The following is a 12,815-nucleotide window of genomic DNA, read 5'->3' on the forward strand; positions in this document are numbered from 1 at the left end:
ATCTACTTCTTTACCTCATTTTGAAGTGGTAATACTTGGAAAGATGCACTTTAATATGGGTTGTGCTTTCTGCCCTGGGGAAGCCAGTTTTGCTTATGGGACAGTAAAGAGGAGTCACATGGTATATTGGGAACAGCACAGGCTTAGAAACCAGTTAGTTCAGCCTCTGCTCTTGCCAGCAGTGTGATTTAAGGGAAGACCCTTTACCTCGCTGACCTACGTTTCCATTACAGCAAAGTGGAGATTTTTAAATGTACGAACCACCTGTTTACATAAAACAAAGAACGTCTGTGTTTGGCCCATTGTGAGGTTTTAAGACAGAGAAGTACAAAAGGGTCAAGCATAAAGTTTCCTTCTGTGTCTTCCAGTCCAGCTTCTCAGACTCTTAACAAAAAGAAAATTATTTAGAATAAAATAGAAATAATTAGAGCTAGACCTGGAACTTAGATGTAAGGTTAGAAGAAAGTTTATAGTTAGCCCTAAGGGAGAGTTAAAGACAAAGGAAGCATTGGAGTTAATAATAAGTGTGAGGTGAGAGTTTTGAGTAAGGTTAGACTTTGCAGAAGGCAGGATCATGGTTAGAGGTAATTTAGAAACAAGAGTCAGGGTTAGAATTAATTATAAAGTTAAGAGCAGGACAGGACACACATAGAGATAGCTTTAAGGATAAAGTTAAGAACAGAAATAATGAGATAGCTTTGAGGATAAAGTTAAGAACAGAAATAATGTTATAGGTAAGACATGAGGGTATGGATGGAGTTAGGATTAAATGGAAAGTAAACGGTAGGGTTAGTTTTGGTTTAAGAAATAGGTTCACTAAATTTCTGTCCCTCTGCTACATGGAAGCAAGTTTGAAGGATGGAGACTTTATCACCGTTTTTTCCCAGAGTAACTATGATGAGAAGAGGTTTCCTGGCAACCCACATTGGACATGGAGTGTGAGCGCAAAATGAGTGTTTGTTTTGTTAAGCCATTGAGACTTTGGGATTGTTTTTTACTGCAGCTTAGCCTGAGATATCCAGATGGGTTCAGAAATCTAAGAATCCTAGTAAGCTGTTGATTGAGAACACCTTTAGCATGAAAAGAAATCTCATATAAAAACATATATTTATTTTCACCTCCATTTGCCTTGATTTTGGCTTAAGTGACAGGCAGCCAGGTTCTTTCATGTTATTTGTATGGGTGCTGAACTAGGTGCTGAATCTTTTTGAATTAAGTGGTGAATCTTTTCTATTCAATAAATGTCCTATTTGTTATAGATGCTATGCTACCCTGACCAGATCCTACCTTCAGGGCTGAAGGGTTTATTCCCCAGGTGATGGGAGATTGTGGACTTGACAACTTTCAGGTATAAGCCCTCTTGGAGAGTTGCCTCTGTTGAAGAGAGTGACCTGACATAAAGTCATATATCTCTCTTGGAGACAGTGGTGCTATAGAGGATTGGCCCCCTGCTTCAACATGGGACAACTCTGAAGCTTCCCATGAGAGTCGTCTAAGTGTGATATTGTTTTTGTTGTTCACACCTCTCAATTGTCTTTCCCCTGGTGTTATAGTCTTTGAATACATGCAGAATTAGTCAGGAAAGGTGATACTTTTTGTTTAAGTATGTCTTTGTGAACTTATTTTATAGAATTCAATTTAACTTTCAAAGAAAATGAGGTGAAGTGGTATATTTTTCCTACCAAAGATGCAGGGGGAATAAGTCCTTATTGTAACTACATCACAGCCCAACTTTTCCCTCTGCCCAGTCATCCTTTCTTCCCTTTCCCCATGCAGATGGGTCCCAAGCTCACTTCCTAATAAACATCCTGCACACTTATTTCCATCTCAGAATTTATATCCCAGAGGACCCATCTTAGAGCTATTTGTGTTTAAAAGTGTGCTATGGGTCACATAATATTTGAGAGCCACTATGCTGTCACCTACTCCTGTTGGCATTGCCTATAAAAATACCTCTTTCTAATATATTCAGCTTCCTGGGTGATATGTTAATATATGTCTAGGGGAATATACAAGGAGAAATGGGCCTCAACCATGGAGATTGCATTGACTTAAGGGGGAGCTGATTAACTGTGTGGAAACTGTGTGTTTCTGCTGTAAGCAGAAATGTACTGCTGCCTGATGGCAAGAAGCATCTTTCTTTCCTCAGACCACGAAGGCCTTCCAGTACAATGGGATGTAGCACTCCAGTCTTCCTCTGTCCCTCCTTCCCTTTCATTGGTAGTAACAACTCCAGGTCTGTGCCATCAGAAATTTCAGCCTCTCTCCATTGCCTTGCTGTTGGGGAAGAGTAGTCTCTAGCTTCTAGGGACTAGATATTTCTGGTACAAAATATTTCTAGCCATGGGCAGCAGTGACACTGTTGTTTCAAAGTGGCAGTTCAACATTTATCCTTTGACCCATTCCTAGGACTCAACTTAGCCATGGTTGCAAAGGAATGAGGTATTCCTGCTTTCTTCTCAGGGAGCTGAATTCATGCCAGTGGGCTCACTCAGCGTCAGGAAGGTACAAATTTTGAAAGAAAAGGCCAGTGTATTTTGTCACCCATGGCTCCAGGTATGGAGGAACAGAACAGCTTAGTATGGTGACCCTGATGATTGCATAGGTATCCAAAGCCATTTGGGATAGGGGTCAGTTAAGGTAATCAAGTCACACCACATGACTGAATAGTGGGGAGTTGTAAGGCTCCTTTTGGCAACAGGAACAGATAATACAATGCCCACAAATACTGACGCTCAATACATGTCTGTTGAACATAGAGTGGCCGCTATCAACTGGGGATAAAACCATCAATAAGGTAAACATGGTCCTGTCTATTCTTGGGGAGCTTAGAGTTTGATGGGAATAAGATAGCAATGATACCTATAGCAAGGAGAGCATATGAGCCACCCCAGGCCCCTGCTCAGGTTAAGGAAAGTAGGATAATTTGAGACTGCAGTTATTCTGCTTATCAGGCATCAGTGATGTTGTTATTAATATTGCGTTTGTTGTTTACACCTCTTGTCTTTCCTCAGGTGTCATAGTCTTTGAGCACATAGAGAAGAGTAATATTTTCTGGTTGTATTTGTCTTTATGAACTTATTTAACAGGTTACAATTTAATTTTCCAAGAAATGAAGTGGTGTATTTTTCCCTCAAAAGATGCAGGGGGAAAAAAAGACACGTGACATATTAGGCAACATTTAATAAATTTAATAAATTAATAGGAAGTATCACAAAAACCTGGAATGGATAACATACAGGAACCAGGAATAAGACAACGCTTTGCAACCACTCACAAAAAGTACCATTTGATGAAAGAAGACTTACAGGAAATAATATAAGGCAGTCTGTTGCACATGTCTTAAACAGATATACATACATAATAGGACATCAAAATGATCTGTTTGACAGTAAATTCACCACGTTTACACTTATCACATGGACTTTAAAACATTTATAAAAGTTGTAGGTTTAACATTGAACTGTAAGGTTTATATCCAAATGAGTATACTTGTTTCATACCGAACTGCACAGAACTTATGAATAGCACACAATTTGAGAATAATTACTGTGTTGGGTACTATTAAGTACTACTGCTTGATGGCATAAGAATTATTAACAAATGTGCTGTAAGCTATTATCGTTCAACTTATTGCTAGTGCTTTTGAAAATCTGTGGTTTATATTTTATTTCTTTGTAAAACATGTGCTATGAGCTTGCCCCGATAGTTCAGGAAAGAAATCAGATGTTCCCAATTTTCTCTAATACTCACAATACTTCAGATCTGTTTGCGTGGTCTTTTTAAAGACTGCTGAAGGATTTGCTTCAGTCCTTCTTATATCACCTACTCTGCCTTACATTAATACAAATCGATGGATTTATGCATCATACACGGCATACATGCAGGACACTATCTGTATGTGCAGAACTCATGCTCAGTGCATGGTGTGTTTCTTCAGACATTTTCGTTTCAGTAAGAATTAGATCTCACTCAATTTCATATAACTGTTTTAACATGCAGTTCAACAGAGCCAACAGGCAGGTAGACTTTACTTTCATGTCATAATTGGGCATGCTCAAGCAATTGACCAGCATTTGGCAGTGTTGCAAATCACGTAGAGACTGTATGAGTTTCCTCAAATACGTCTGTTGGCTCTCCCACCGCCCTTGTGACAGACTGTTGGATTTATCTATGCTGTGTGTTGAGGACACACACCAGGGGTTTTAGAAATTCAGATTCTGCCTTCACCAATTTCAAGATACTCTAAGGTGTGTAAGTAACAGGCATAAGAAATAGCATCATGAACTCTTCAGAAATTGATCCACAGTTGTGTGACATGGACACACATGGAAATACAGTTACTGGAAACCCTTGTACACTCTGCATACAGCATAGACTTAATGGTCTGTCTTTAGCAATGTTTGAAAACCTTTCACGGTTAACAAACTAGTAAAATGGTACTGAACTCTTAGAGAGCAGCAGGCCCAAGAATGAAACAATGGCCAACACTTATTGTAACACAACACTATATTTTAACAAAGATTTAAACTTCTGGTACATAATTGCAGTACAATGAAGAGCTTGCCACTTTTACAAATTAGCTGCAGCCTTGCCTGCACTAGAGAGTTTGGAAGGATCTGTAAATGAGATACATTTTGTTTAAAATCCAAATGGAAACTCTGTATTTCTGTTTTTCCCAAAGTTCAGTAAAAGCTTCTTTTTAATTACTTTTTTTTCACATTCTAAGGGCCCAGTTCTGTAGTCCTTAATCAAGCAAAACTTCCAAACTTTTGATCATCTATGCTTCCAACACAAGTTTTACTCAAAAATGGACTGCTAAATTAGGTCCTATAGATAGAGGTACCATAATTAATATACTATTTTAATAAGGCTCAAAATGCTAATTTCATTTTGTGTGTAGCACACAAATTTCCAGGATCCTGAGATCAAAACCCAATTGATGATGAATCCTGGATTGGGAAATAACTCTGAGATTTTGTTTCCCAGTTCAATCATGGAATTAGGTATTTACTAAGGACCAGAATGAAAACACTAATTCCAGTTTGCTTGTCATTATAATCAGAATTTAAACATTGTCTGTAAGAAGTGAAAAGCTATTATTGGTGTATATATCTCGTATCATCCTTCCACTTCTGTAGTCCTGGTTAACCAGCTGCTATGTTAAAATACCACTATGTCTGGTGACAGACATTGGAGTAAAATATCAACAGAACATTCTGACAATGTCAAAATTTCCCCTATGTGTGACAACAAGGCTAAGTTCTGCCTTTGACTCACTAATAGTTATGATAGATTATCAGAAGGCAGAACCTATCTTACTGTGTTTATGTGTGTAGATGAGCTGAGCAAGAATTTAAAGTGTATATTTACTGTTAACCCAGAAAAAAGATTTCACTGAATTTGTTCAATTTTGGCGTGGTTGAAATGTAACCACTGTCCTGTGCATCATTCTGGTCTCCTGCAAATGCCACCTGAGATGAAGATTCAACACTTCCTTATGTGAAAAAGAAAAAGAGAGAGAGAGAGAAGAGGGAAAGAAAGAAAGCAAGAAAGAGAGAGAGGGAAGGAGGGAGGAAGGAAGGAAGGGGGAAAAAAATCAACACGTTTGCATCAAACAACCAAAGTAAGTTATTCTCAATCTATTATAAACAGTAAATACAGAACCCTAAATCTCACTATTGTAAGCATGATTGTAAAGTACAGGATTGCAAAGCTATATATAAAAACAACTTTTTCAGACAGCAATATTTACATTAGGTTATGACCGACAGAAGAATTATAGAACAATTTCCTACATTTGTAGCTTTACTGTAGGAAAAGACTGCACCGCTCTTTTTTACACACTACTAATCCTCTCACTAACCACATTGGAGGGATTAACTGGTAGCTCCAAATTCTCGATTTGCATCTCTATACCGGCCTCCTGGTCATCAGCTTTCTTAATCACTGGTTCATTGGTGTGCCGGTAAATGTTAACATTAAGCTCCCTCCCAGACAAAGCAGTGGCAGCAACTCTCGGGATTTGTCTGATCGGAGGTTTTTTATCTGCCTTATAATTGCAGCGCAAATAATTGGAGAAAGCTCTTCGGTAAACTTTGTTGAAAAGAGTGTACACCAGAGGATTAATTCCTGAACAAACATAGCCAATCCAAACAAACACATTCAGAAGTTTTTCCATTAGCTTTTGATTACAAGCCTTCCCACAAAGAACCGACAGGATATTAGTAATAAAAAACGGGCACCACATGATCAGAAACACAAAGAAAACAATGCCAAGGACTTTCGAGGCTTTCCGTTCATTGTTGATAGCTTGCATGGTGCCCCTTGGCCGTCTTTCCTTCTTCTTCCTTCGGCGTGGGTTCAAATCTTGGTTAGGGTTTGCAGAGTTCTCTTCATCAGTATTCCTCTTGCAGCACTTCAGGAAATCCAGGCTTATTCCAGGCGGTTCCTCCATGTGGCCATGCAGTAACATCAGAGCTTGTCGGCGAAGGACGTGGATCGTTAGACAGTATGTAATCACCATGATCGTCAGCGGTATGAAGAAAGCTACGAAGGACCCAATAAGAACGAAATTTGGGTCATTCAGCACGCAGGTGGTGTTGTTGATGAACACCTTGTCTTCATCCCTCAGCCCAATCACTGGGATAGGAACTGATACACCTACAGGAACAGAAAAGAAGGTAGGACATTGTTACAACATATTGAAGGGTCGCACAGATTTGTACAGTAGGACGCATTTAATTGCATTTCACTGAAGAAAATTTAGATCTATCTGTTGAAGGCTATTCACAGCATAAATGGGTAGTCACATGAAAGAGTAGCAGTATGATATCAGAAAATGACAGCTTTTTTCAAGTTAGGAATGCCTTCTCGCCAAATTTCCTGTAGAAGATGTGGAATTATCATTATTGAGATAATTATAGGTATGGTTGTGCATAAGAGTGGTTCGTGTCTTTTTTGTTTTATCTCCAATTCCTAGAACTGTCCTGGCTCATAGAAACACTCAATAAATATTTGTTGAATAAGTGAATAACTTTGCATCTATACTCAGTGACGTCAATAAATTCAACTTCATTTTTAAGCATCTTCCAAATGCAATAAAAATGATGTATATGCCACCTACAAGAGTAATTATAGCATATCAGGGTTGGCTGAGCTTTTAGCTGAGGACATCTTTTCCTGAGGAAAGTGGTAAAGAAGAGGAACTTCTGTGTGTGTGTCCTTTGGAGACAGGGCCTAGGAGCTCTGTAGTTACTGGAGATGGAGAGGATAGTATGGCCCCCAAACAGGAATTAGATCCAACCACAGTGTAGACATAATCTATGCAGAAACTGAAAGGACTGTCTTTTTAGCATTTTCCTGAGACTGTGCTTAAGCAGGGTCAAGAGACAGATAGAAATGCTGAGTTGGGAAAGATACAGTCCTCCCATTTCTGTGTGGAGTTGTGAACACTTTTGTTTTTTAAGAATACTGAGACGTAGTAATTTTGTAAGCACTTCCATTAATAAAGAAGCTCACAGGCAGAAAATATCAATAAGGAGGTGGGAGCAGAAGGTGATCTTATGCCTGAGCATAAGTAAGAAACCTAGAAATTTTTAGAAATCATTATGGTAGATCTTGAGGAGGTCCTACATTAATAAGTAGGGATAACTTGCAAGTGAAATTCAAATTTTAATGTTAATTTATTCTCTCTTGTGTCCACAGGAACTTGAAGCCTGGGAAAATTCAGATTGCATTTTTAGGATTCTATGAGATTATTATGAGGAATCCTGAGCTGGTGGATATCTGCACTACGAACTGTGAGAGGGGATAGAAGCGCACTCTCAAAGATCATTGCTGGCTTTAGGGAACACACAGGGAACAGTGACAAATCTGAAACTGAAAGTCCCTATAAACTGTCTTTTTTTTTTTTTTTTTTTTTTTACCACACCGCGTGGGTGGTGGGATCTCAGTTTCCCGACCAGGGATTGAACCCAGAATCCCAACCGCTAGGCCACCAGGGAACTCCCCTACAGGTTGTCTTAAGACACTTTGTCAGGTATAGAGTGTTTGGCTGGATGATCAAGAAGGAAATAAATGGTAAATGTTTCTTTGCTAAGAGCTCGCTGAGGATATTGATTGGTAATTAATTTCTAGGAAGACATGAGGAAGAAAGAGTCTTTGGAAAGTGATCTTTAAGCCTTCTAACTCAGACCCTGAATTTCTTAAATGACCGGTTTTTTTGTTTGTTTGTTTTTTCTAGAGAAAGAGGCCAAGTGATGGTAAGAGAACCAGTGATAGATGTGACAAGACTTCCCGGGGTATTGGTACATACCTGCAACCCTGAACCTGGGCATGCCATTCAAGAAAGTAAAAACGGCTGTGAAAACTAGGAGACACTGCAAACAGAAAGTGTCCTCAGGTAATACAGTGCAGGATCTGGTGAAAAGACCTTTGAACTCTGGATGGGAAGAGTGGCAAGTATCAGAAGGTAATATTTACCCAGTTTGATGAACCATGCAGATTACATTTCTTAAGAGTTATAAAATGACAGGTAAGAATGTGGTCAGTTTGTACTGTTAGGATCTTTATTCCAAAAGTTATAAATATGAGGGAATATCTAGAAAGAGTGTAGATCCAGCTTGCCTGCAAAAAGTCAGTATTGGCTTATCCTTCATGAAATGTTTTAGTGAGGATTAGGCTGCAGGAAATTTTCTGGAGTTAAGGAAGCTAATATGAGATTAAGAAAAGAGGGACGGGTTACTTAAACACAAATCATTTACAAGAGAAAAAATTAGACAGAGAACCTAAGATTAAGAGAGACTTAAAAGACCTATCAAGCAATTATAATATGTGGACCTTCTTGGGATCTTGATTGAAATAAATTTTAAAAAATATTCATGACACAGGTGGAAATTTTGAACAACGTTTGGCCTTTTGATGATATTAAATAATTTTTGTTCATTAATTTTTAAAAGTGATGTTGATATTGTGGTTATATAGAAAAAATCTTATATTTTTAGATACAGAGACTGAAGTATTTAAGGACAAAGTATTATGATTCTGAGGTTTATTTCAAAATAATATGGGAGGGAGAAGTGGATGGAAGTATGGATGAAAGAAGGTAGTCCATAAACTGATAAATCTTGGAGCGGGGTAATGAGTACATGGGGTTTTATTATATAATTCTATCTAACTTTACAATCTTTGAAAGTGTCTGTAACAAAAATTTAATATTTTAAAAATTGAAGAAATTAAAAGAAGACATAGAAGTCCTTTCTGAAACAGAGAAAGAAATGGCTGTTAGACCTCAGATCATAACAGTCTCTAGGATTTACTACCACTGCTAACTTTGGAAGTGATTACTTCTAGAGCAAAAATCTTGGCCTCCTGATTGGAAACACTCAACATTTGCATATAAATATGGAGAAGAAGGTGATTTTCTGACAAAATGTTGGTAGAAAACTATGTTATACTTTCTCAGGATCCTATAGCAAGACCAGAGGAGGGGTATAGTGGAATGGCTCCCCTTCCAAACTGCCCCCCTCCCCTGCCCTCCAGCAATGTGGGAACCAGAGCCTGAGGCTAGAAACTTGATCTGGGGAGTTTGCATTCATTCTGGAGGAACCCTGACAAGGGTAGACATATGTACACTCAGGAAACAAGTGCTGGAGTGGAGATTCAATTCCCAAGGAAATGCTGCACAATATTTTAGGTATTTCTAGATAACAAGTTTCTAGGGAAGGCCTCACACTCTGATCAGAAGATCAGTGGAAGTCAGCATTACTCAGAGCCCAGCTCTGAACTGGTATTAACTTGTTTCTGTTAAAAGATTTATCCACTTTCATAAAGGATTCTTGGGCCTAAAAGTAAGCCTGTTGAGAGACAACAAGAGAGGGTAGCAGAGTTATCCCAGATGAGCTAAAGGTGTTATTGGGTATGTGAGGCCAATTTTATCCCTGGCATCTATTTGTATAATTTTATGTACATTGAACAAAGAGTGATTCTAAAGCTGCCTTTTACTTAGTCTATCTTGGATGCCAGGCATTGAGCCATGCATATTAAAGATATATTATATATATATAATATATATATATATAATATATATATATATATTATATATTATATTAAAGATATAAAATGTATTATCTCAATTTGGTTAAAACTCCTAAAATACAGATATTATTTGGTGAAGGAGCTTAACCATTTTACCAAATCTATATCATCACTAGTTTATTTGTTTTTGTTTTTTTAGAAACTGTGAATGCAGTCAACAAAACAAGAAACTCAAGTTCTTTGTCAGTATCTGGAAATGAAATATAAATAATAGCAACTAAAGCAGCATTAATAGCAGTATCTATTGTACAGATTATCTTAATCAATACTTTAAAAAAAATTAAAAGTATATGTCAACAGTTTTCAAAGTGTGGTTCAAGGACCCTGGGGGGCCTCTGATACTCTTTTAGAGAGTTTGCTATGTTTCCTTTTTCCAGCTATTTATCTTTAAAACTGCATTTTCTTTATAAACTTCAACCCAAATAACATAAAACAGGTTGAATGCAGATACATAAATGAGAATCCAACTATATTTCCCTAAAACTAAATATTAAAGAGATTTTAAAACTGTAAAACAATGTCAGCCTTCTCCCAATTATTTTTGGGAAATATAGTTTATTTTTATAAAAAATATTTATGTTAACATTAAATGGATTCATTGCTGTTATTTAAAATGAAATGATTCATAAATATGTTAAACATTTCTCAGTTTTAAGTTATAATAAATATCAAGAGTTATAATCCATACAAACAAAAGCTCTTTGAGGTCTTCAACTATTTCGAAAATTATAAATAGGTCCTGACATCAAAGAGTTTGAGAGGTGCTGTTCTATATTAATGGATGAAGTTACTTAAGCCCTGGAGAGTTAAATTCAGCAAATTTATAAAGTCTTTCTCAGTATTTAAAATTTTTCAGCTAGTAGAAATTCAGGTGATGTTATGTCAGGGTAAACATAAACAACATCAATAATAGCAACTAAATATTTTACATGCATCATCTCACTCATTGTTGTAAAAATTATGAAAGGTGCATGTTATTTGGTGAAGTTAACTTCAGAAAAGTTAAATTAATTTAGCAAATATAATGGAGCAGTCTTTGATATTTTTAAACCATTGATATGTCCAAGGAGAAAAGGTGAAAATGAACTCCAAAGAAGACATACAGATTGCCAACAAACACATGAAAGAATGCTCAACATCATTAATCATTAGAGAAATGCAAATCAAAACTACAATACGATATCATCTCACACCGGTCAGAATGGCCATCATCAAAAAATCTACAAACAATAAATGCTGGAGAGGGTGTGGAGAAAAGGGAACCCTCATACACTGTTGGTGGGAATGTAAATTGATACAGCCACTATGGAGAACAGTATGGAGGTTCCTTAAAAAACTAAAAATAAAACTACCATATGACCCAGCAATCCCACTACTGGGCATATACCCTGAGAAAACCATAATTCAAAAGGAGTCATGTACCACAACGTTCATTGCAGCTCTATTTACAATAGCCAGGACATGGAAGCAACCTAAGTGTCCATCGACAGATGAATGGATAAAGAAGATGTGGCATATATATAAATGGAATATTACTCAGCTATAAAAAGAAATGAAATTGAGTTATTTGTAGTGAGGTGGATGGACCTAGAGTCTGTCATACAGAGTGAAGTAAGTCAGAAAGAGAAAAACAAATACCGTATGCTAACACATATATATGGAATCTAAAAAAAAAAGTTCATGAAGAACCTAGGGGCAAGATGGGAATAAAGACACAGACCTACTAGAGAATGGACTTGAGGACACTGGGAGGGGGAAGGGTAAGCTGGGACAAAGTGAGAGAGTGGTAGTGTGTATATAGACATATATACAGTACCAAAAATAAAACAGATAGCTAGTGGGAAGCAGCTGCATAGCACAGGGAGATCAGCTCGGTGCTTTGTGACCAGCTAGAAGGGTGGGATAGGGAGGGTGGGAGGGAGGGAAATGCAAGAGGGAAGAGATATGGGGATATATGTATAACTGATTCACTTTGTTATAAAGCAGAAACTAACACACCATTGTAAAGCAATTATACTCCAATAAAAACGTTAAAAAAAAAGAAAGAAAATACCAGGTATAAATAACAACAACTGCAATAATAATAACTACTTTTTACTGAGTGCTTTTTATTTGTCACACACTGAGTCATGTGTTTAATAATTATATAGTTTCATATATTATTTAATCCAGACAAAAAACATAAAGAGAAGGAATTATTAACTAGAATTAGTAAGTCTTTCTGAAATTACCTTCAATAAATCTATATCATCTTTAGAATTTTAGAAACAACAAAGATAAGTTATAATTCACATTCGGCTGAAAATATCAGGTACTACTTCAACCAATAAACAGTCAAATATTTTGCATGCATTATCATTTAGTTCTCAGAAAATCCTGTAAAAGTGATTATTATTCTTTAAGGTTACTTAAACTCAGAGAGAAAAAAATACTTTCAATAAACTTGTGGAGTCTTAGCATTTTAGGAACACTGAATTCAGTAATAGTTATAGTTCAAGTTTTTATTGAAAATATGTGTTACTATGACTACCACGACTACTAACTATCATTTATTGAGTGCTTACTAACTTTGGTACTGTATCTGCAGTATATACTCTATACGCATTATTTTATTCTAGCCTCATAAAAACCATAAAATAACTTGGTGCAGTTATTTTACTTCAGATAAGGCAAGTAAGTTCAGAGAATGTATAAAGATGTTCGCATTATTTCTTGAA

The 12,815-nt window shown here is 36.8% G+C and overlaps 1 protein-coding gene across 1 annotated transcript in view; it reads right to left on the bottom strand.

Moving 5' to 3' along the window:
• Positions 1–5,839: 5,839 nt before the first annotated feature.
• HTR2C (5-hydroxytryptamine receptor 2C) overlaps positions 5,840–12,815 on the bottom strand; it is a 139,423-nt gene continuing 132,447 nt past the window's right edge. Inside the window, exon 4 of the mRNA XM_060087337.1 lies at positions 5,840–6,663. Within this exon, the coding sequence (XP_059943320.1) occupies positions 5,840–6,663 (824 nt within the window). The remainder of the gene's footprint in view (positions 6,664–12,815) is intronic.

The sequence above is a fragment of the Mesoplodon densirostris genome, chromosome X, assembly GCF_025265405.1.
Source record: "Mesoplodon densirostris isolate mMesDen1 chromosome X, mMesDen1 primary haplotype, whole genome shotgun sequence".
Lineage (NCBI taxonomy): Eukaryota > Metazoa > Chordata > Mammalia > Artiodactyla > Ziphiidae > Mesoplodon > Mesoplodon densirostris.